Source organism: Amphibalanus amphitrite, unplaced genomic scaffold, assembly GCF_019059575.1.
Source record: "Amphibalanus amphitrite isolate SeventyFive unplaced genomic scaffold, NRLGWU_Aamphi_draft 000436F_arrow, whole genome shotgun sequence".
Lineage (NCBI taxonomy): Eukaryota > Metazoa > Arthropoda > Thecostraca > Balanomorpha > Balanidae > Amphibalanus > Amphibalanus amphitrite.
Window position 1 is genome coordinate 237103 of NW_024881930.1, and position 21336 is coordinate 258438.

Here is a 21336-nt window from a genome sequence, read left to right on the forward strand (position 1 = left end):
ATTGTGTTCAATATCAATAACAAAGTCAGAAGTAAATCAAGCGAAACATTATCCAAGTGCGGTGTCGTATAACTAGTGTTATCGAACACTAACAAATACTGCTGATAAAATTCCTACGTTGAGACGGTTGACCAGTCTGATCTTATCATTATCAGCTAGTATCTTGTAACCCCCCAGCAACATGCCCCGACAGGTCTGATCTCACAAGGCCAATCCCAGTTCCACCCGTTCCCGTCACGTCTGCCCGCTGACCTGCACTGGCGGCTCAGCCTGCTGCTGCACCTGCTGCTGCTGCTGCTGCTGCTGCTGCTGCTGTCGCTCCTGCTGCAGCTGCTGCACCTGCCGCTGGTGCTGTGTCAGCGCCTCCTCCAGCTCCTCGGCCACCTCCTCGACCATTTCGAAGCGCTCCGAGCCGCCCGGAGACGAGATGATGACGATGTCGGAGAAGTCGTCCTCGGACAGACTGAGCCGACGTCCGTTCACCGTGACAAAGCCCTCCTCCAGCTCCGGCTCCTGGTCCGGCTCCTGCTCCCGCGGCTGCTCCTGAACCGGAGCAGGCTCCCGCTGTTTCTGCTGTGACTCCTGCTCCGTGTGTGCCTCCTGCTCCTGGCGCGACTCCTGTGGCTCCGGCGCCGCCGCTGGTTGCTTGACAACCGTCTCCAGTTCCTGGACAAACACACAAAAGTGTTACTTATATTAGTGTAAAAATAGGTCAATGAGATGACTTCATAGGGCATGGCACAGGAAGTGTGCATATATGTGTGACTGTAAAATGTATATTGATTATTGAGAGAATCGTGTCTAACTTCTGAGTTTATACAGTCGGATATGTTTCAACCCGCTTATTCCGAAGTCAATGGACATTGTCAAGGCGCTACGTCACGGCATTGATGAATATACACCTTAGCAATTAACCACCAGGCACCAACCATACCAAGCAGCGGACAGTATAGCCAACACATCAGTCGCCCACCATTGCCACCGCTGGCGGCAGGCACTCACCGGGTCGCCGACGGTTGCGGCGGGCGGCGTCGGGGGCTCGCTGGCCAGCCACTGGGCCACGGTGACGGGCGGGTGCACCTCCTGGCCCTCCCGCTCCTCCTCCCGGCCCTCTCCCTCCTCCCGAACCGTCTCCTCCGGCTGGGGCGCGGCGGCGGAGGTCTCCTCCGGCCGGCTCTGCTCCGTCTCAGGTCCGACCAGGACGTCGTCCGGCGCGGCGGCCGCGCCAGAGAACGGCTCCAGCTCGGCTGCCGAGTGCTCCACCATCACCAGCATGCAGCTGTCGGCCTCATCCACATCCGTGGGGCGGCGGCGCGGCCGCGGCTGGGGCCGGCCGGCCGGCACGCTGTAGGCGGAGCGCAGCAGCGCCGGCCGGCCGCCGCCCGTGGCCGCCGTGGTCTCCACCGAGCGGCCACCGGCGCTGTACACGGTCACTCCGCTGTGTACGCCGGCCACCGAGCCGCCGGAGCCGTACGACACGCCCGCGCCGCTGGGGGACGAATCGGACACGGAGAATAGACCGTACCGATCCACCGGCGCAGTATCAGCAGCGGCAGCAGCGGCGGCAGGCGACTCAGAGGAGCTCAGCAGAGACCGCAGCCAGTCCGGACCGTCGGCCGGCACCGTCGGAGGGGTCGTCTGCACCCCGGTGTCCGCCTTCTCCACGGCGGGGACCGCAGCTGTACCGGTGGACGCGTCTTTAGCCGGGACTGGGGAGGAGGCCGGCGCCGGCGGCAGGCCGCGCGTCTTGCCCGGCATGGAGATTGGGTCGGAGACGGGCGGCTCGGCCACCCGTTGCGGCGTCCCGGTCAGTCCGTCCGGCTGAGTCAGCGAGCTGGCCGCGACTGACGAGCTCGCCGGCCGCTGCTCCTCTGGCTCGGCACCGCCGGCCGCCTGAAACCGACACGCTAGCGTAAGAAATAGAACACAATAAGAAACTTAATTCAACATCTTAGCAAGTCAGCACACAGTGCGCCACTGTAGCCAAAGTTATGCATGTGAATTGTGATTCTGGCTACTGAGCACCTGTTCACCATCACCTTCTGAGCACCCACCTGGTCGGAGTCTGTGGCGCGCGGAGCCCCACACAGGCAGACCGGAGCGTTGGCCAGCTCCGACTTCACTGCCGTCACCACCTCCGAGACCAGCTCCTTCTGGAACTGAGGGGACGGAGCCGGGACGGGGTCAGAAGCGGGCACCTCCACACCCCTCTGGTGTACGGAACAGGAGCTGATGATATCTGTGCTGAGCTGATAAGGACTCCAATCCATGGCATATTTTTTCATACATACACGTCATGAAATATTTGCCGGCAACTAAAGTTTGATATTACATTCTAAGCAGATTGGCCTGACATAAATGTCACATCAAGGTCATGTGCGAGTAAGAAAGCGACACCAAATACTTTACCTCCCTTCATCAGCCTGCTATCCCAACAAAAGTATTGCAGCTCACAAAGCAACGAGTGGAAGCCATCCCATCATACACCACAGCCCACCTGTCCCATAAAGCTGGCGAACCAGGGCGGGATGTCGCGCCTCTTCTCGCGCTTGTGCGCAGTGGCCGGCAGCGTCTGGTGGCCGGCCGGCGGCGGCGGCGGCAGCGGCTGGCCGCGACTGGGCTGCTCCAGGTGCGCCACCTCCGGCTGCTGGTGGGGCGGTCGCCAGCCGTCCTCGGGTGTCTCTGTACCGCCGGCCATACACGCCTGCTGCCAGGCGTCCACGCGCGCCCAGAGCGGGTCGGCCGGAGCGGCCGGCACGGGACGCACGTCGAGCTGCTGCGGCGGCCGGCGCGGCTCTCGGGCCGCGTGCAGCTCGCAGCGGCGCCGCTCCTGGCGCCGCAGCGCCCGCTCGGCGCTGCCCACCCGCTGTCCGTCCCGCTTGGCCAGCTGGCGCGCAGAGGTGAGCGACGGCTCGCCGCTGCCCGTGGCGCCCGAGGAGGTGTTCGGCGAGGTCCGCTCGCGCAGCCGCACCTCCAGCGCGCAGCTCTGACGCGCCAGCATCTCGGCCATGTAGACCATCACGTTCAGCTCACTGTCGCTCGTCACTGGGATCTAAAAACGGCACGGGGCGGGGCGGGGCGGGAACACCTCAGCGGAGACGACCAACTCATGTGTAATCTGACAGAACAGAACGGAATCTCTTTGTGTTGGGTAGCTGTAAAACAGATTCTTCTTAGGATTATGATAGATAGTGATGAGTAAAGCTTTCCAGCGCTGGGCGTGACAGTCAGCAATTTACCCCACGCCCGTGACTCGGCATCCTGCCGACGACCGCGCTATCTGGTGGCGGCCGCGGCGTGTGGGCAGACGATTCCCGATAGTGACGGTCTGAGTCATGTGCGCAGCACTGATAGTTGGAGACGAAGGTCATGGAGTTCGCAAAGCGCTAGTGCACATTTATGGTAGACATTAATGTGTTTACGAAGAATAATGTGAAATTAACCCTCGCATGTATGCGGCGTTTGCCAGCTTCTAATGTGAAGGGGGGGGGGTCGGTTGGACCCCCCCCCCTTGCCGTTTGGCCCCTGATCGAGCTAGAGCTTCGCGGAAAAAACGAGCGTGTTGCCCGTGACGAGAGGAAGCCGATGATACCCAATTTTAGGGTCCTAGGTCATTGGTTGACCTTCCAGGTCAGGTCAATGACCCAAAGTCGGGAAAATCGGGACCTGTTAGAAAGTCGTAAAGTGTGGCTGCTAAGAGGTTTTTCGGGGTGCTGATCACGAATATCGCGTTAGTTTTGATCACAGCAGATGTCTTTAAGCATTTAGACCAGGTCGGGTCAGGTCAGGTCAGGTCAACCAGTAGGCGTCGTGACGGGTATTCGTAGTACGTGTCAACCGCCTCTGACAGCTTCGTAACACGTTACGAAGGCACCAAAACTACTTCGTAAATGTTCAAATGGTTGCTTAATTCGAATTCAGCTCCAAAAACTAGCCTAGAAACATGTACAGCTCGAAAAAGTGAACCGAGGTCACCCGAGGTCACCAAAGGTCAATGACCTGACCTGACCTTCAGGTGACCTTGACACCCACCCTAATGCATGAAAGCAACATCAACTCACATGTTTGAACGTTTGAAACCACGAAAAGCTTGCAAACGCGCGGCTAATGCGAGCCGACATACGCAGAATCGCGATTCCGGCCAAACATGGTCTCGGAAAAGAGGTCACAGGTCAAAGGTCATTTGGGTCAGGGTCATGAAATTTTCAGGGTAGGTGTAAAATTGATCAATGTGAGGGTACTGAAAGTTTCGTCGCGATCGGCCGCTTTTTACGCAAGTTATTCGCGAAAAACCATGGGGGGGGGTCCATCCGACCCCCCTACACATGCGAGGGTTAAAATGGAGAGAAACTAGTATTTCAATTTGTCACCATAAATTATGTAAAAAAGTAGTAAATCCAGCACCCGAGGAAGGCCTTAAATGGCGCGTCATAACAATCCCGTCCCGCCGGAAGGTCGCCGGTCGCGGCCCAGACCGGCGGTGCACCACTCCGGACGTGATCTCACCTCATCTCCCTCGTCGTCACTGTAGGACACGGACGGCGAGCGCTCCAGCTCCAACTTCTCCTTCTGCAGCACAGAGACACAGAGAGAGGGTGACTGTCACCGGTCGGCCGCACACCGCGCACGGCCCGGGGGCAGTGGGGACAGGCTCACCCGCCGGCGGAGCCCGTACACTGGCCGGCCGAGGGTGACCGGACGCTGATACAGACTGGCGCGCGGCGCAGCGGTGTCGACACACGCCGACACCAGAACTGCGTCACCGGGCGTCGATGTGGCTACACCGACACACAACCGCCACCGCGGCTACACTGCCAGCGCTACACAGCCACCGCGGCTACACCGCCAGCGCTACACAACCACCGCGGCTACACTACCACCGCATGGTAACTGCGGCTACACCCTCGCCACACGGTCACTGCTGTAGTCGCGGTCCGACCTGCTGTGAGCGGTCCAGGTTTCCCACCATCCAATGGTTGTTTAGTGTGTAAATGGATGAGTCAGGCTGGGGAACGAGCGGGGAATCCCGCCCGCCGGTAGCGAAACAAATGAACAAAGCTCAGCGCAGGAGTGAAGGGAGCACCTCGGAGAAGTCCGTCAAAGGTGGAAAGATCGGGGCGCTTCGTGAAAAGGTGGCTCAAGATGACAGCTCGAATGGTGCTGGTCGAACGCATGGAAGCATTTCGATTTTTCGGTAATTGCTTGGGAAGTCAACGAGGAAATGACGCTCGGTAGTAGCAACGAAACCATTGGCTGATTAGCAGCATGCAGCGATGCTCAGGGGCGGATCCAGAAAAACTCCAAGGGAGGGGTCATGAATCGAAGTGGGGCACCCTACCTATACCCAAAATTAAAAACTCAACGGATTTCCGCCACTTATTTTTTGGTGGGGCCCTATTTTTAGTTTTTTTCCTGTTATTTTATTTTATTTTTTTTATTTTTCCCCTGCCCCCTGGGCCCTGACAGAACTGTGGTGCCCCTGACAACCCTGAAGTGTCCCTGACAGGCACGTGGTGCCCCTGACAGGCCCAAGGTGCCCCTGCGAGGCCGGTGGTGCCCCTGCTAGACCTCTGGTGCCCCCGACAGGCCTGAGGTGCCCCTGAAAGGACTGTGGTGCCCCTGGGCTCTGACAAGCCTGAGGTGCCCTGACAGGCACGTGGTGCCCCTGACAGGCCCGCGGTGCCCTTGCTAGGCCTGTGGTGCCCCTGGCAGGTCTGTGGTGCTCCTAGCGGGCCTGTGGTGCCCCTGCTAGGCCGCTGGTGCCCCTGGGCCCTGGCAGGACTGTGGTGCTCCTGACAAACCTGAAATGCCCCTGATAAGCCCAAGGTGCCCCTGGGTCCTGCGAAGCCGGTGGTGCCCCTGCGAGGCCGGTGGTGCCCCTGTGAGGCCAGGGGTGCCCCTGGCCCCTGCGAGGCCGGTTGCGCCCCTGGCGGGCCTGTGGTGCCCCTGGCGTGCCTGTGGTGCCCCTCCTAGGCCGCTGGTGCCCCTGGGCCCTGGCAGGACTGTGGTGCCCCTGACAAACCTGAAGTGCCCCTGATAAGCCCAAGGTGCCCCTAGGCCCTGCGAAGCCGGTGGTGCCCCTGCGAGGCCGGTGGTGCCCCTGTGAGGCCGGGGGTGCCCCTGGCCCCTGCGAGGCCGGTGGTGCCCCTGGCGGGCCTGCGGTGCCCCTGGCGGGCCTGTGGTGCCCCTGGGAATTGATAGGCCGGTCGTGACCCTGGCAGGCCTGTGGTGCCCCCGTGTGGCACCACAAGGTCCCAAGGGGGGGCATGACCCATATGACCCCCCCCCCCCTTGGATCCGCCACTGGCGATGCTTCAGAGTTCAGGAAATGTCGACGTCCGCATGTTAATCAAATAAAATATCTTATTCCTTCACTACCGGCCAAAAATGGTATATGTGATCGAAAATTACACCAATCTGATACGTAAATGCCAACATTATAGTCGACTAATAGATTGTAGCCGTACACTCAACTCGCAAATATAATATCAACAAAATAACTAAAACATAAGGTTTGAAATACCAAATACCAAGTTGGTATTAGTTTGGTATCGGTATACCAAAAAGTCGGAATCTGATTGACATCTCTAATGTGGAATAAGAAAGCAGGCAGCGGCCCGGTCAATGACCGTAGTCCAGTTCGGTAACGGTCACAAATGCTCTCGCCTACCCCGATGAGCACGTGTAGGTAATGAACCATCAATAACAGGCCAATCTGGTTATATTAGGAGAACCGTGGCCCTGATCTGAATAGCAGCATCACCGCTACACCGCTGTCATATTAAAATGACAGCTCGCCGGCTTAAAGTTAGAAGAATCCTTGCATAGGTATTAAACATAATCTCAGTGCTCCAAGGTATTTCCAGGCATATGAAAATCGCACCAATTATGACGCAGGGTGAGCCAGAAGCATTAATTGTGTAAAACTACTCATTGAGGGTAGCGAGAACTCAAATTGGGTTTAAATTTCATCCTTCAACTTAATCGGAATATAACAGTAACACACATTTTGATATAATAAAGAAACGTGTTCTGAAATAGACACGACACCTGCACAACACAATTAGGATAATTTGATATACCTACGGACGAACAAATCAGGGCACCTGGGGCCTCTGAATCGGTCATTATTCTCCCAGCCACAGAAGGTAAATTGCCGAGCAGTAATGAAGCCGGGCCGCGTCGGGCAGCAATGGTGACCGAATGAGTCGCGCGGGATCCCCCACCAGTAATTCTGCCGCGACTGCCGCACCGCACACCCAGCCCGCGCGACTGACTCAGACTCGTTAGAAACGTGACCCCGGCGCAGCAAGCGCGGCCGGTGGCAGGTGTCCCATCCTTCGCTCCCGACCCGACCGCCCTTCCATCCATCCCGGGCTCTTCCCTTCCCTCTCGACCTCCTTCAACCACTCTGGATCAGCCTCCAGCCCTCGCAAAGCAGTACTTGAGCTGTTCTTGTCTCTAGCCGACAGTTCGAGAAGACAATGCAAAAATGGGAGGGCAGCTGGTTTTAATTTAGCTGAATTGATTCAAAGAAATGGTATAGGGACGATCTGCTCTTTCCATTCCATCCTGAGCATGCATACATGCGACATTTGTTTATAGACTGACAATTTTCGATAAATAAATACCAGTATATTAGTGTGTTTGCCAAAAATAGCCTACAAAAACAACTTTTCCTAAGCATATGTTACAAAAGAAGAGAAGATCACACCTAGGCACCATTCCACCACAAAGCAATTTATTCATAAATGCAACAGCATCCTTCTATCTTGGAGCAACGATGCATGTATTTTTGTGGGTAGGAAAGCGTCGCAGTTTTTTTTTGTCAACGGCGGAATCCAGTGAAGTCTATAGATAGGAGATGAAGGTGAAAAAGTCTGACTACTCTGTTCCCGCACGTCAGCAGCGTTGGCTCACACTTCACAGAAAATCGTAATGAAAAACATGTGTAGAGGCGAGTGTGTGTGTCATGTGTGTGAGGTCGAATTCGTTATCTTGGTCATTGTGATTGGACCCCAATAAATATGCAGCGCCTGTTCAAATAATCAGAAGAAATGACGTCGCCCAGCTAATATTTACAAAGGTTCGCAGCCATGTTGTAATAACTGATGTAAGACCAACACCAGTCAGCCCACATCGCGTCGCCAGCGCCACTCGAGGCTTCATGCCGTTCGTGCTCAGACCGCAGTGAGACCGAATGGCGTTATGTTAAGCACACTGGCCGGAACTATTGAAAGTCAACGGGCCCAGTACCTACTGCGCGGCTCGGACGCAGTGCTTTGCACCATGTCGGATCATTGGAGATAAATGAGCATATTCAGTTCCACCTGATAGATTCTTCTCAATTTTACCAGTGAGATGGTGTTTGCTTCACCATGGCTTCATTTTTGCCAGAACTAAATGCATCAAATAAAACCACATATTGAATCGTAATAGAAACGATAGAAAAAAAGACATGTTACCAAGACATGTTATGCCCATTCCTGAAACAATGCTAGTCGTTCCATTGGCATCATTCTCTGTGTGTTTTCACCCTGACCAAAACACTTAAACAACACTTCCTGGAACCAGCGTGGCATTGTCATTCATAAATATCATCAGTCGTCAATGTCATAAAAATGTCATAAATGTCATCAGTCGTCATAAAAATGTCATAAATGTCACCATAAAATTATCAGGACTTTGGCGTAGCTAAACGCTCGCTCAGGCCCTTATAGGCGCTACCCACATCCATTCTCTGGACAAAAGAAACGAGACTTTGTTTACATTTCAGATTTAAAACAGACACCCTGGTGCGTCAATTAGGCCGCCTGACCTAGACAGCCGCCCCCGCCAAGGGCCTCCCCGGCCCAGCCGCCCCCGCCCCGTCACTCACCAGGAACAGACGGAACTGCGCCAGGTCCAAGGTGGCCAGCTGACGCAGCGAGACGCGCAGCTTCTTCCGGATCTGGCGCTCACCGTCACGGCCCCGCACGCGCAGCCAAACCACCTCCTGCGGCCCCATCGCGCTGCCGAGGCACGGGCGAGGTGTCAGACTAGACGGACAGGGGACTGGGGGGACGCGGGGAACACTACGCACAACCATCAGGCAGGGCTGCAATCCGGGTGGACTGGGAATCAGTTACTGGACTCCGGACGGGAAGACAAGGTGATGCGGGGACTCGGCGACGGGCAGAACTGAGCGCTCGTGCGTCCCCGCCAGCTATCGACCGTATCAGTCAGGTGACGGCTGTGTGGCCAGGTGACGCAATAAGCCGGGAAGAACCAGCCAGCACAGTCAGACGATTCAATATTAGCAGCTCACGTGTTTATTTTTTTCAGCAATCCAGCCATGAACCCGCCATGGCTTATGACATTATTACGCCTGGCTAACGTGAGCTACCCAATATGCATGTTATATTGTTGGTGATATTGTTGCCTGTTGGGCTACAACAGTCGACAAACTACATATAAGACACGTAGCACACTTCTGCAACATTATGTAACGTTGTGTAATTTCAGCATTAACACAAATTGTTGATTGTGTAGGTGTGAGCGGCCACTTTCCTCTCACTCCAGAGCCTGAAGTCTGAACTCATGTTCCGTGCTTTTTAACGGTGTATGGTCACGCGCACAAGTTGGGTTTCAACACAGCGAGAGCCAGTTTACTGATAGCTTTGAGCGACAAACAAGATACGCGGCATGAACTCTAAGCCCAGTCACACGAGGTCAGATAGGAGCTAAGTCAGTCGCCCGCAGACTCGGGAAATATATGTGAGTTATGATAATAAACTGCGGGTTGAAGGATGACGGGTCACCCGGACGCCTATGCTCATTGTTTATACAGATTATGGGCCACCACATCCGGCTCTCTGACGTCTTTATTCCGCAGGGCATTCCCCTATAGACTGCTCAGAGGGCAGTCGGTGGATATGACAGCGGCCCTGGTACTGACTCGCATCACGGACACCGTCAGTGCGGGGGTGCAGTTTGCACCGTGATGAAGCCGAGGCTGGGAGAACCGTCAGCCACCTACACTCGGCGTGAGCAGTCACAGATAACGGCCAGCGGGCGGCGGCAAGTCGGCCCGTTCCGTGGAGCAGGGCTGTCGGAACGAGCGGCCGGCCGGCCGGCCGGCCAGTCAGTGCCCCCGGCCGCCGACACCGCGCGAAAGCGGCCCTGACCCCACACGGTGTCGTAACGCGTCATAACGCCGGCCCAATGAGCGAACCAGGCCGGCAGACCGGCCCCCGTCGACGGCGCTCACTTCAGGGCGGCCACCCGGCCTGGACTGAAAAACCGCACCCGGCAAAACAGACACTTTCTGTATCAAAACGCAGGGCTGCGCTTCACAGGGTGCTATCATGTGAGAACGTGTAAGGAAATAAGCTCTCATGAGATAAGTTTCAAAGCAAAGCACCTAAATCACGTTTCATTCTTATCGCAACCGCTGGGGCCACATTTCCTCACCCGCGCCCGCCGTGGAGAGGCGGGCGCGATGTGCAAGCCCTGCAGTGTCCTGAAATTGATTTTTCGGAGAGTGTGATTGAAGCCGCAAGGACGTCAGTATTTCAAAAGGACGTCGATATCGGTGCGGAGCCTCAGCCAGTAGCCACTGAAGATCCCTTAAATCTCTTAAAATTAGCGATTTTCACTAGCAATTTTGACTAAAAGCACCTGAAGACACCTCAAAGGATCATATTAGTCACAAAGTAATGCCAGTTTACCCCTAGTACAATACAAATTTCAATTATTCACCACAAACACCAAAACAACACTTTGAAGATGTCTAGTTCTTGGCCCTGTTTCACCGGTGATAGCAGCACGCTGCTTTTACACGTGTCAAATTGGGTTTCCATGGAAACATCAACAGGCCCATTGCTCCAACACTACCACAAGTGTGACGTCAGCTCGCGCAATTTGATAGCAGCGTGGTAGCAGCGTCCCGTGAAACACCGCCCTTGTCCATGATCGTACACAAGTCAATAACAAATATGCTTCAACAAAAATCAGCCCAAGAGCCAGCGGCTATCACTAAATATTGACGTCATAAGAGGGGTATTATATCGAGCAAGAGGAGTGACGTAAAAAACAGACGTCCAAACAAAGAGGTGGAAAACAGTTAGGAATATTAATTTCCATAGCTTCCTGTTATGAAATTCAATTAAGAAAACTCCAAGGTAGACGCTGAATTTTTCTTGGCTGGAAAAAATGTGAAATCACTGTGCACTTTTCAGTTTTGTACCGACGTCGATTTAATGGGAATGACAAGGTCAATCGACGTCCCCAACATGGCGTGTATTTTTAAGCCAAGGACGACACACTTTAATCAAAACTGTTGAAATTCGGTAACTTTATTCTAATTCAAATAAATAAACACAAACTTTTTCCCCAACCACTATGAACATATGCAAAATTAACTAAGTTTTTGAAGGGTATGTTCAAGGGGCAGCGCTACCCCGTTACTGTGACCTTCTGAGGGGAAAAATAATTAAATATGTTACAGTGATTTGATACAAAAGTTATGTTCTGTGCTTATAGATAAATGTCGAAGTAATATATTTGCATGATTAATTTTTATCTATTCACTGCACAGTTACTAAAACTGAAAAGTGGAAAACGACGTCCTCAGATCCCTCTATTCCGACATCTTTTCTCCTTCATATGGCAGCTATTACCTTCACATGATAAAGGAAAAAAAACTATCCATATCTGACGCACAGAAAACGAAAATAAAACCGCGTTGTTTACTGTTGCGGCAATTGGCCAGCGGTGTAGGAAACGGTAGTTGAGTATAAGAGTGGGTTTGTGAGGCCTTGGGATATATTTATTGTCATTTTGCATAGCTGTGTTTTTAGGCCACAGAGGTGATATTTCTTTTTGTTAGTTTTCTTTTAGTGTTCGATATATACCTGTCGACTTTTATCTGTCAGGGACGTCGTTTGGCTTTCCGGGACGTCACAAAGAGAATCTGTTCGGGTGTGGGTTTCCACCCAAATTCACGAAAATCAGGACACTGAAGCCCTGAGACAGAGCGTCAGCCGGCCGCCCGGCCCGTGGTCCCACAAGGCCTCGGTCGCTCCGACAACCCCCAACAGTCAACACTCATACACTGAGAGACTGGTGACAGGCGGCCGCTCTCAGGATGGAGGCGATAACCCAGTTGTTAGTGAACCGGCGATTACTGAGAAGTAACAATGACCTGTTCAGGCGAAGGGTCAGTGTCTCGCCGAACACTGAACAAAAAGCGAAAATACATGACCGACAGGGATGTGAGACTAAAACCGTCGACCAATGCCTTGATCAGCGTTCCATCCCTTGCTATTTCTGCACCCAATCATCTGACCTCATCGACCAGAGGCCCCAGGGACACATTTCCGCCGTCACTCCCCATCACGTCATTACTCGGTAGGTACAGTCACCAGCACTTGCTACTAATCACCTCGTTTTTGCTCAGTAGTTTGAAGACCAATCAATTCTCAGTCGAGCAAGATACGTCAAACGATCGGTTTGGTCCTCCGATTTTCGAATATCTAACTTGTTTTTGTATGTTCGAAGCATTTTGGGATGAGGAGCCAAAAAACGTCTTTTCTGCCCTAAAGTTGCCCCAAGAAGTCGTAGAACCTAGCCCCGCCTCTGATCCACAGACCACTAGTGCCATCTCTTGTCAGCCGAACAAACCGCAGAAGTAAATAATGTCACGTGACCTTTGCACACGCTACAATTACTACGCAGTTGTAGTGGGGGAAGCGGGGCGGAGGCGTGGAGAGGGACGCGATCGGTCGGCTGGGGTCAGGTCGCCGAGGTCAGAGGTCATCCGCCGGAGGGTGTTTGGGCGGTTGGGCCGTGTGGGCTGGGGCCTGCGGAGTGGGGAGCGCCTGGACCTGTCTGGAAACAAGTTCTACAGCGCTGTGGCAGTCGAGAATATTGTGAGAAAAGAGAGAGAGAGAGAGAGAAAGAGAGGGAGAGGGAGAGAGAGGGAGAGAGGGAGAGGGAGAGGGAGAGAGGGAGAGCGAGAGAGGGAGGGAGAGCGAGAGAGGGAGGGAGAGAGGGAGAGAGAGGGAGAGAGAAGGAGAAAGGGAGAGAGATAGAGGGAAGAGAGATAGAGGGGAGAGAGAGAGAGAGAGTGAGAGAGAGAGAGAAGAGAGAGAGAGAAGAGAGAGAGAGAGAGAGAGAGAGAGAGAGAGAGAGAGAGAGAGAGAGAGAGAGAGAGAGAGAGAGAGAGAGAGAGAGAGAGAGAGAGAGAGAGAGAGAGAGAGAGAGAGAGAGAGAGAGAGAGAGAGAGAGAGAGAGAGAGAGAGAGAGAGAGAGAGAGAGAGAGAGAGAAGAAAGACTGGAGGGAAGGGATAAGGACGGGAGGAGAGAAAACAGAGACAGAAAAGGAAAACCAGGGAGGGTAAAATGAGAGAGAGGGTAATTGGTAAATCAGTGAGGGGGAGCGAGAGAGAAAATATTTAAATGTGTCAGCTTGTTTCGTATGTAAAATGTAAATTTGCTTTCCATCATTTCAGCTTCGGATTGAAAATTAAATCTTAGCATCCTTATGATAAACAAACGCTGACGGGATGGTGACTTTTTATGGTCGTCGTTGGCAGCTCGGCACTAATGGGGATGATGTTGAGGGTTTCGCAAATATTTCATAAAAGAGATGCTATTTTTTGCATCACCTATTAAACATTCTTTTTACGTTTGCTATGAAAATGTTAGGCCCAGTTCCTTCAAGATCAGCTCCACGACTCCACAGCTTACAACAGGAGCTAGCTAACATAACAATTCACCCGAGCCGTGTTGATGGCATGAACTTTCCGTCGAGTGCTGAGGGGGGGGGGGGTTAGGGTGTTTCATTACACTATGGTAAAATAATGTTGGTTCAAAACTCAGCCATATCGACTTTGCCCCAGCTCTACCCGTAAAACTGAATCGATTGATACGCTTGAAACCCAAATTTAAGTATATTTAGGGGTCGCACACTTTTGTCGCCAAACCTCGTTACACAGAGAAGGGGGCACATTCTTCCTTGGTGCGCTTGGGCAGCGCCTTCCGGTTGAGTTCCACGACTCGCAGGCCATCGTTGTTAGGGCCCTGCCGCCCTCAATAGACCGTTGCAGAGCCCTCAGATGCCAGCATAGCCCCCGCAGCCTGGTTGTGTTGGGGCCCTCAGAGGCCGTCGCTGGGCCGCCTGAAGCCAAATGGGCCCTCAGACTTGAGTTGGGTCTAGGGCCGTCACGAGGGCCCTCAGAGACCATCGTAGAGACCCTCAGGGGCCAGTGGGGCCCCTGGAGTCCTGTGGGACCCTCAGCGGTCGTCATGAGGGCCCTTAGTGGTCGTTATAGGGCCCCAGGGGACAGAGTTCGTCGTGAGAGCCCACAGAGATCATCGTAAGGGCCCTCAGAGGCCGTCATAGGGGCCCTCAGAGGCCAGCGTGGCCCCTGGAGTCTCTGTGGGACCCTCAGCGGTCGTCACGAGGGCCCTTAGTGGCCGTTGTAGGGCCCCAGGGGACAAAGCCCTCAGGTGGGAGCCCTCAGAGATCGTCATAAAAGGGCCCTCTGAGGCCGTCGTGGGGGCCCTCAGATGCCGTGTGGAGCACCAAACGCGGCTCGGGACACTTCTAGCCGGTGTGGAGGCCCCGATTAGCATGGGGCGCTCCTGACCATAAATAGACACCCCGGATGATTTCATATCAGTGTTCGTTTCCCGATCACTGATTTTCAGGAGAAAATGTATTGGATGGTGCGACGGGCCCCTTGTATGGATTTTGGGGGTGCAAAAAAGATATGTTTGCACCCCCATGTTTTTCGATGGGGGTGCAGCTGCACCCCCTGCACCCCCTATTCCGCCGCCACTGCCTGGCTTTCTCAACCAAATCAGTTCGCAGGAAGACTACTCATGTTACGGCCAGAAACAAAATCAGAGATGAAAAGTCGCATAAATGTGCGACCTCTAAACATCATCAGAATGAAGTGAAATTTTACACAGAAACTTGTGAGCAGATGACATTTGAGGGGAACATCGATATGACTCGCAATATGGCACTTTGAAAATGTGAAACACCCTAGGGGGGGTGTTTCACGCCCCTCCGTCTAACTCAGCTCCTGGGCCACGTTGCGACACGCGGTAAGCGGCAATCGAAAGAGCGTCAAAAATAAGAAGGAAAACACTCTGTCATTTTAAGTTCAGGGCAAAGGTCAGGTCACCAGAGTTCATCAAAGGTCAAATTTTGTCGATTTCAACGATTTTAAACACCCGACGACTAACTCTGGAACCAATAGAGCTACAGCGCCGTGGAAAAGCGCATTCGATAGCTCTTTTAACGCTCTTTCGCCAACATATCATCAAATTTGACCTCAGATAAACGGTTTAGCCCCCAGAGGGCACCGCTCTGATTGACTTCAAATTTGACCTCAGATCAACGGTTTAGCCCCCGTGCTTTCACCGCTCTAGCACATCTCTGTCAAATCAAAAGTTATAGTAAAAAAAACTGCTGAAGACCTTTCATGACCTGAGATGACTTCAGGGGCACACAAAGGGGGCACAGGTGCAATTTCCCGATTCAGAGTGTCATGTTTACATATGAACCGATGTTTGAGAGGGTGTAGAACGACATTCGGCCAAAAGAGGCTCATTTCAATTTTCTCCCATTGATTTATATGGAGCAGTCGTAAAATTGAACTGACCTTAGGTCACAACTCACAGATATAGAAAAAAATCCGAGATGTCCATTTTATACATACTGTTACTCTAAGCAAGTACTGAAAGTTTAAAAGTGATCGCTCAGTCGGTGTAGCCACAGCGAGCTTTCTAACTTTTTCTGAGGTAAGGTCACTTAACGTTACCTGGTGACCTGACCTTGAATGACCGGGATCTGAAATTTTCATAGCATGTGCGAAGAAGATGTCGGAGCGGGTGTATCTAAAACAGCGGCGCTACGCGTCGCCGTTTTTTAGATATTCGCGAAAAACCTAGGGGGGGGGGCGTAAAAACTCCCCCCAGGACGGCGCGGATCAAACGGCCCCTGAGACCTCGGGATGGTGCCCCTGAGACCTCGGAATGGTGCCCCTGAGACCTTGGGATGGTGCCCCTGAGACTTCGAGATGGTGCCCTCTCAGACCCGGGGAGAGTGCTCCTTCAGACCTCGGATTTCGGAAAAGTGCCGCTGGAAACTTGGAATGGTGCCCTCGGAGACTTCGAGATGGTGCCCCCAGACCTCGCGATGGTGCCGCCGGAGACCTTGGGATGGTGCCCCGGACCCTCAAGATGGTGCCCTCACCGACCTTGGGATGGTGCTCGCGGAGAACTCGGGATAGTGCCAGCTGAGAACTCGAGATGGTGCCCCGCGGACCTCGGGATGGAAATAAATGGACAATATTAAACTAAAAACTAAAAGACTAAACTTAGCTAAAAAAAACGAGGCGAGGGACAGAAATGGGCCTCCGGGAGACCCCGAAAACGGTACCCTATTCCGATAGACCTGGATGGTGCCCCCTTAGGAGACCTCTGGGTTAAAGCTCCCGTCGGTGGCCTCCGTGATGAATTAAAAAAAAAACTCCGTGATGGGCCCCGGGAGACCCAAGGGGGGGGAGAATGGCCCCCATGCCCCCCCCCCCTCTGGATCCGCCACTGAAATGATCTGACCCAAGACCTTACCTAAAAACGACCAAAAGCCTTCCTTCATTGTCCGAAAACCGCTGACAGTTGATAGCTCAATGACACTAGAGCCGTGCATAAGGAGGCGTGAAAACACTCTCCTCATCTCGATCTATTACGAGAGGACCATGTCAGGGCGTGAGAAAGGTGTTCTCAAAATAGATGACACTGTATGAATGAGTAAATAATTCGCGCCCCGTTGTGTTATTGGCGGACCCTACCACCTGATGGGGTGGTGCAGCCGTTTCGTCCTCCACCTGAGATCTCGGAAAGTTACCGACCGATTTTGAAAATTCGAAGAACGTTCGATAGCCCCACCAGGGAACTACCTTGTTACCAGGTTTCGTTGACCTAGGTGCAACCCATGATGTCACAGGTCAGGTCAAATGTTGCATTTTTCACCCATTTAGTCTAAGGAATGCGTTACAGTCAGTTAACACATCAAATAAAAGGCATGTTATCGAAAAAATCGATGGAGCGTGGTTGCCCAATACATATGTTGCCTAAAGAGGTCACTGATGCCAGGTCAGGTCACAGAGGTCAGGTCACTAAGGGTCACAATATGAACCCAACTATGCTAATTGCTAGGGTCACGTGATACATGTTTTATCGTCAATTTTACATTTAAAATTCAATGGTGTGGGCTAGACGGCCATTGGGGCCGGTTAAGATTGCGTTCTGGTGGAGGTCAGGTCAAGGTTAGGTCAAAAAAGGTTAAATTTCAGAGTTCATATTTTGCATAAAAGGGGTATCTATTCGATGCAGCTCATCACGGGAAATCCAATGGTGGTCTTTGGCTTGCTCTGTGTGTTCTGTGACGGCTAAAAATTGAGGTTGAAAATTTTACGTAATACATTTTGAGAAGTGTTTTTTTTTTTTGCCATAACTTTGCTAAAAATGGAGCTATCGAGTTTAAGTTTGGCATATCTAGAGCAGATAGTTCTATAATGTAGGGTGATCCATAGCCGTGTGACCGAAAATAAATGAAAACTACAGGACATGCATTCGTGTTACATGCCATTGCCAAGTACCATATTAAACAGCCAAATCTGAAGTTTTGATCCATGTATAGCATCAGTCACATACACTTTTCCTTTGACTCTCACACTTCTTTTAGACTGACCACCTCGACGACGGATGCACTCCAGCACCAGAGCCTAAAGTTGGCGATGGCGCGGACGCACCACATTCCTAAGGAAATGGAACCAAAGCAGCTGCCAATGTCATCCTTCAGCCCCAGAATATCCTGGGGACTCTCCTCATACATAGACCTCGGACTTTGCATAGCCCCAGAGGAAAAATTCCACGACGTTGAGCTCCGGCGAGTGTGGCGCCCACCTGACCTCAGCGCTCTTTGAAATCAACTTTCCAGGGTTTGCTTACCATTTTTTGTGCCGTGTTTATCATTGAACCGTGCCCTCTGCTTTGAATTGATTAACGATTATATGAATTGTTATCTTCTTACAACAAACAACAACAAAACACATTTATTAGACATAAAATGGAAATAAGCAAATAGTCCAGGTGGCTATTCTTTGGAGTTTCCCTTGGGTGAAAGCCCTCAGACGTGCAGAAACATCTTTGTGTTTGACTCTCACACTTCTTTTAGACAAGATACTCAAAATGATCACCTCGACGACGGATGCACTCAAGCACCAGAGCCTAACCCTCGCCGGACCTATTGGTTTTCTACATACGCGCCGGCCGAGGGGGGGGGGGGGCGGGGACGACCCCCCCTCGCCGTTTCGCCCCTGGTGGAGCTAGCGCGTCGCGGAAAAAACGAGCGTGTGCGCCGTTACGAGACGCAGAGATTGGTACCCGATTTTAAGGTCCTAGGTCAACCGGTGACCTCTGAGGTCAGGTCAAGTGCCCCAGGGTACGGTTCAGTTTTTGGTGAATAACTTCGCAAAAAACGGCCGCAGAGCCGCGATTTTGGCAGCATCGTGTTCGCCTCGCTCAGGCGCGTCGAATGATATACTTTTTGTTCGGGTCAGGTCAACTTAGGGTGTTGACCTCAGGTCAAGGTCAGGTCAGCACCCCCAGGTCACGAAGTTGGTCGAAAGAGGTCATGTCGCATATCATTCGATTTGGCAGGTCTTCCTGAGTCCATTGGTGGCTTTCTCGACTCGCTAGCTCAATTTGGTCGGGAGTTATTGACGAAAAACTAATATGACCTTGATGACGTCATAAATGACGTCACGGAAGGTCAACATTGCAAAAGTGACGCATCTTACCTTGCAAGGAGTGCATCAAATCACGATTCTGTGTGCTTGAGATAGTTGGAGATCGTTCCCGGCGCCAGAATAGCAGTTTTCATTTTTCCCCATTGACTTATAATGGTGAGGTCACGAAAATGACCTGACCTCATATGACCTTTAGGAAAAATCCGAGATATACAAGTTGTGAGACTCATAATGGATACTAGATCCTGCAAGTTTCATTTCCCTGTGACATCTCCTCTGGCAGTGAGGGCGTTGCGAAGTTGCGACATCTGAAGACCGTGCAGAGGTTCACTTATGACGTCATAGGTCAGTGACCTGACCTGATCCAAAAATGCGGTTGGTGTCAAAAGATGCGGCTTGGATCAAAGGTCAGGTATGCCAAGTTTCAGCTCTCTATCGCCAGCGTGTTTGGAGCTATCGCGAAAAAACCCTATGGGGGGGGGGGGGGCGGGTGCCCTCGGCCGGCGAGGGCTAAAGTTGGCGATGGCGCGGACGCACCACATTCCTAAGGAAATGGAACCAAAGCAGCTTCCAATGGCATTTTTTGTGTTTGCTTGACAGACTGCGTTAACCTATACAAATTACACATTTTTACTTTTTGCTGCGCTGTGGACATCTTGAGCGATACACACTGACCAGAACAAGATAGAACAAAACTTCATAAAATTTTCTACTAGCACGTGAAATTTCACGCGGAAATATGCAATCCTCTTCTCAAGAGAGATCAACTAAATAGGTCACATGGCTATGAATCATCCTGTATATTCCAGCTTTAATTTTGAATGTTGTTGGTATTTTCGGGGTGTTATACTTCTATAGTTTTGATGGTCGAACTAAATTTTTGTTTAGAAATCAGAGTTAGCAGTTTTGTGGTGCTGTTTATTTTACATCTTTTTTATCTTGAATATTTTTTGTTATCTTCAAAACTGTAAGCGTGACAGCTCTTCCCGCTAAACCTTTTATTGGGTCGAAAATGACAGAACATGACGTCACTCTGACGTCATTTGTGACTAACCTCTTATAAGAGCTCTGGAAAAATTTGGTCACAAGGTGTAAAAATGATGCCCGGAGAGGTCTTGAAAGTTTGGTGGCGACCTACGCTATACTTTAGGAGATATCGACTGAAAAGGAGAGGGGGCTGTTTCGCGCCCCCTCCCCCCAACGGGGCTCGAGGCTTTCAGTTGTTGCTCTCACATAACTCTTGGTTATATTACAACGTAGTGGAATTGCAAGTGGCAATATAAGCTTCCTGCCAGCGCCGGACCCGAGTTTAAACATGCAGGCTGAATTTTAACATTTGACTTTAAAATTTTTACCGTTGAGCTTTTTAGAAGTTGTATGAACTGTTCAGCTCCTTTTTTGGTCCATCACAGCGGGCTTGTGTGTCATTTGTCAATCAAAATCGAATTAAAAACTTTTTATTGGGTCTGGTTATCTCGCCAAATTCTTAACTGAATCGTTTAGTAGCTTTTGATTGGGCACTGCCCACGTTGTCTGTCAAACTTTTTGTGTCAACGAGAAGAGGCTGCTGACATCGTTTGTCGCGGTTAGATAATACCAATCCACGTCCCAGTGTGGCTGCTCGATCGCACTTTCCCTGGCCCACCTCTCCCACCAGGCTAGGTTTTGCCCGGCACAGCCCGCACAGCCGTCGCCTCAGTGCCTCGGGCGGTGACCCGTTCAAAGGGGCTCACAATTCGTATGGTGCCGTGGCTCTCAAACCAACACAGAACGGTGAAACACACAGGCTAACCTTCCATATAAGGCGAACGGCTGATTCTGGCGCCGGGGCTTCATTCATGCTAAGGCGCCCAATCACAGCACCGCATTTCAGTTAGTGTCGGGCGAAAAAGCTGCTATGCTCCGCCCCTCCATCACGTGACCCTGCCCTCACGTGGCCTCAGTCACGTGGTGTTTCCACTTCTTGGCGCATGGCGGCGCTAGTCTCGCAAGGGCGGTGGTAGCTTGCTCCCCCGCCGTCCGGGGGTGATGGGTAGCAAGTGCTGGTGACTGTACACCAGAAGTCCCCGGCCGGGCGACCTTTGAAGGCCACAGGCGCCCCGGCGGCTGACCCAGTGTCGCTCCAAACACACGACAGGGACCGCCGACGGTGGCGACGGAGCGCGCGTCATCGATCGACGACGGCATTGACTCGGCGGGCCGACCGGGCCGGTACCGCCACCACCGCCCGCGCGGGATCACCGGAGGGGGGGGGGGGGGCACCGTCGGCAGGGCTGGAGCAGGCAGGGCTCGGGGTCGGAGGAAGGCTCGGGCAGCGGAAATTAGGTTAGATGCGCTGATCAGAGGAGTCTAAAATTGGGAATGTGGGTATGAGAGGGCTGTGTGGGATCAGCTATCTATAGGAATCTTGAAGTCGGCATTGAAACAATAAGAATAGAGACTAACTAATAGCAAGGCTGCGATGGCATACAATGTTTGCGTCGTTGGGCTGTGTTACCTATAATCATAAATCAATAGAAAATGCAAA

The 21336-nt window shown here is 52.4% G+C and overlaps 1 protein-coding gene across 1 annotated transcript in view; it reads right to left on the minus strand.

Moving 5' to 3' along the window:
* Positions 1-21336, minus strand: part of LOC122391419 — a 35995-nt gene that overhangs the window by 4549 nt on the left and 10110 nt on the right. Inside the window, exons 2-7 of the mRNA XM_043385312.1 lie at positions 8879-9011; positions 4507-4569; positions 2498-3052; positions 2055-2159; positions 1003-1893; positions 253-666 (exon numbers count right to left, since the gene is read on the minus strand). Of these exons, the coding sequence (XP_043241247.1) occupies positions 253-666; positions 1003-1893; positions 2055-2159; positions 2498-3052; positions 4507-4569; positions 8879-9011 (2161 nt within the window). The remainder of the gene's footprint in view (positions 1-252; positions 667-1002; positions 1894-2054; positions 2160-2497; positions 3053-4506; positions 4570-8878; positions 9012-21336) is intronic.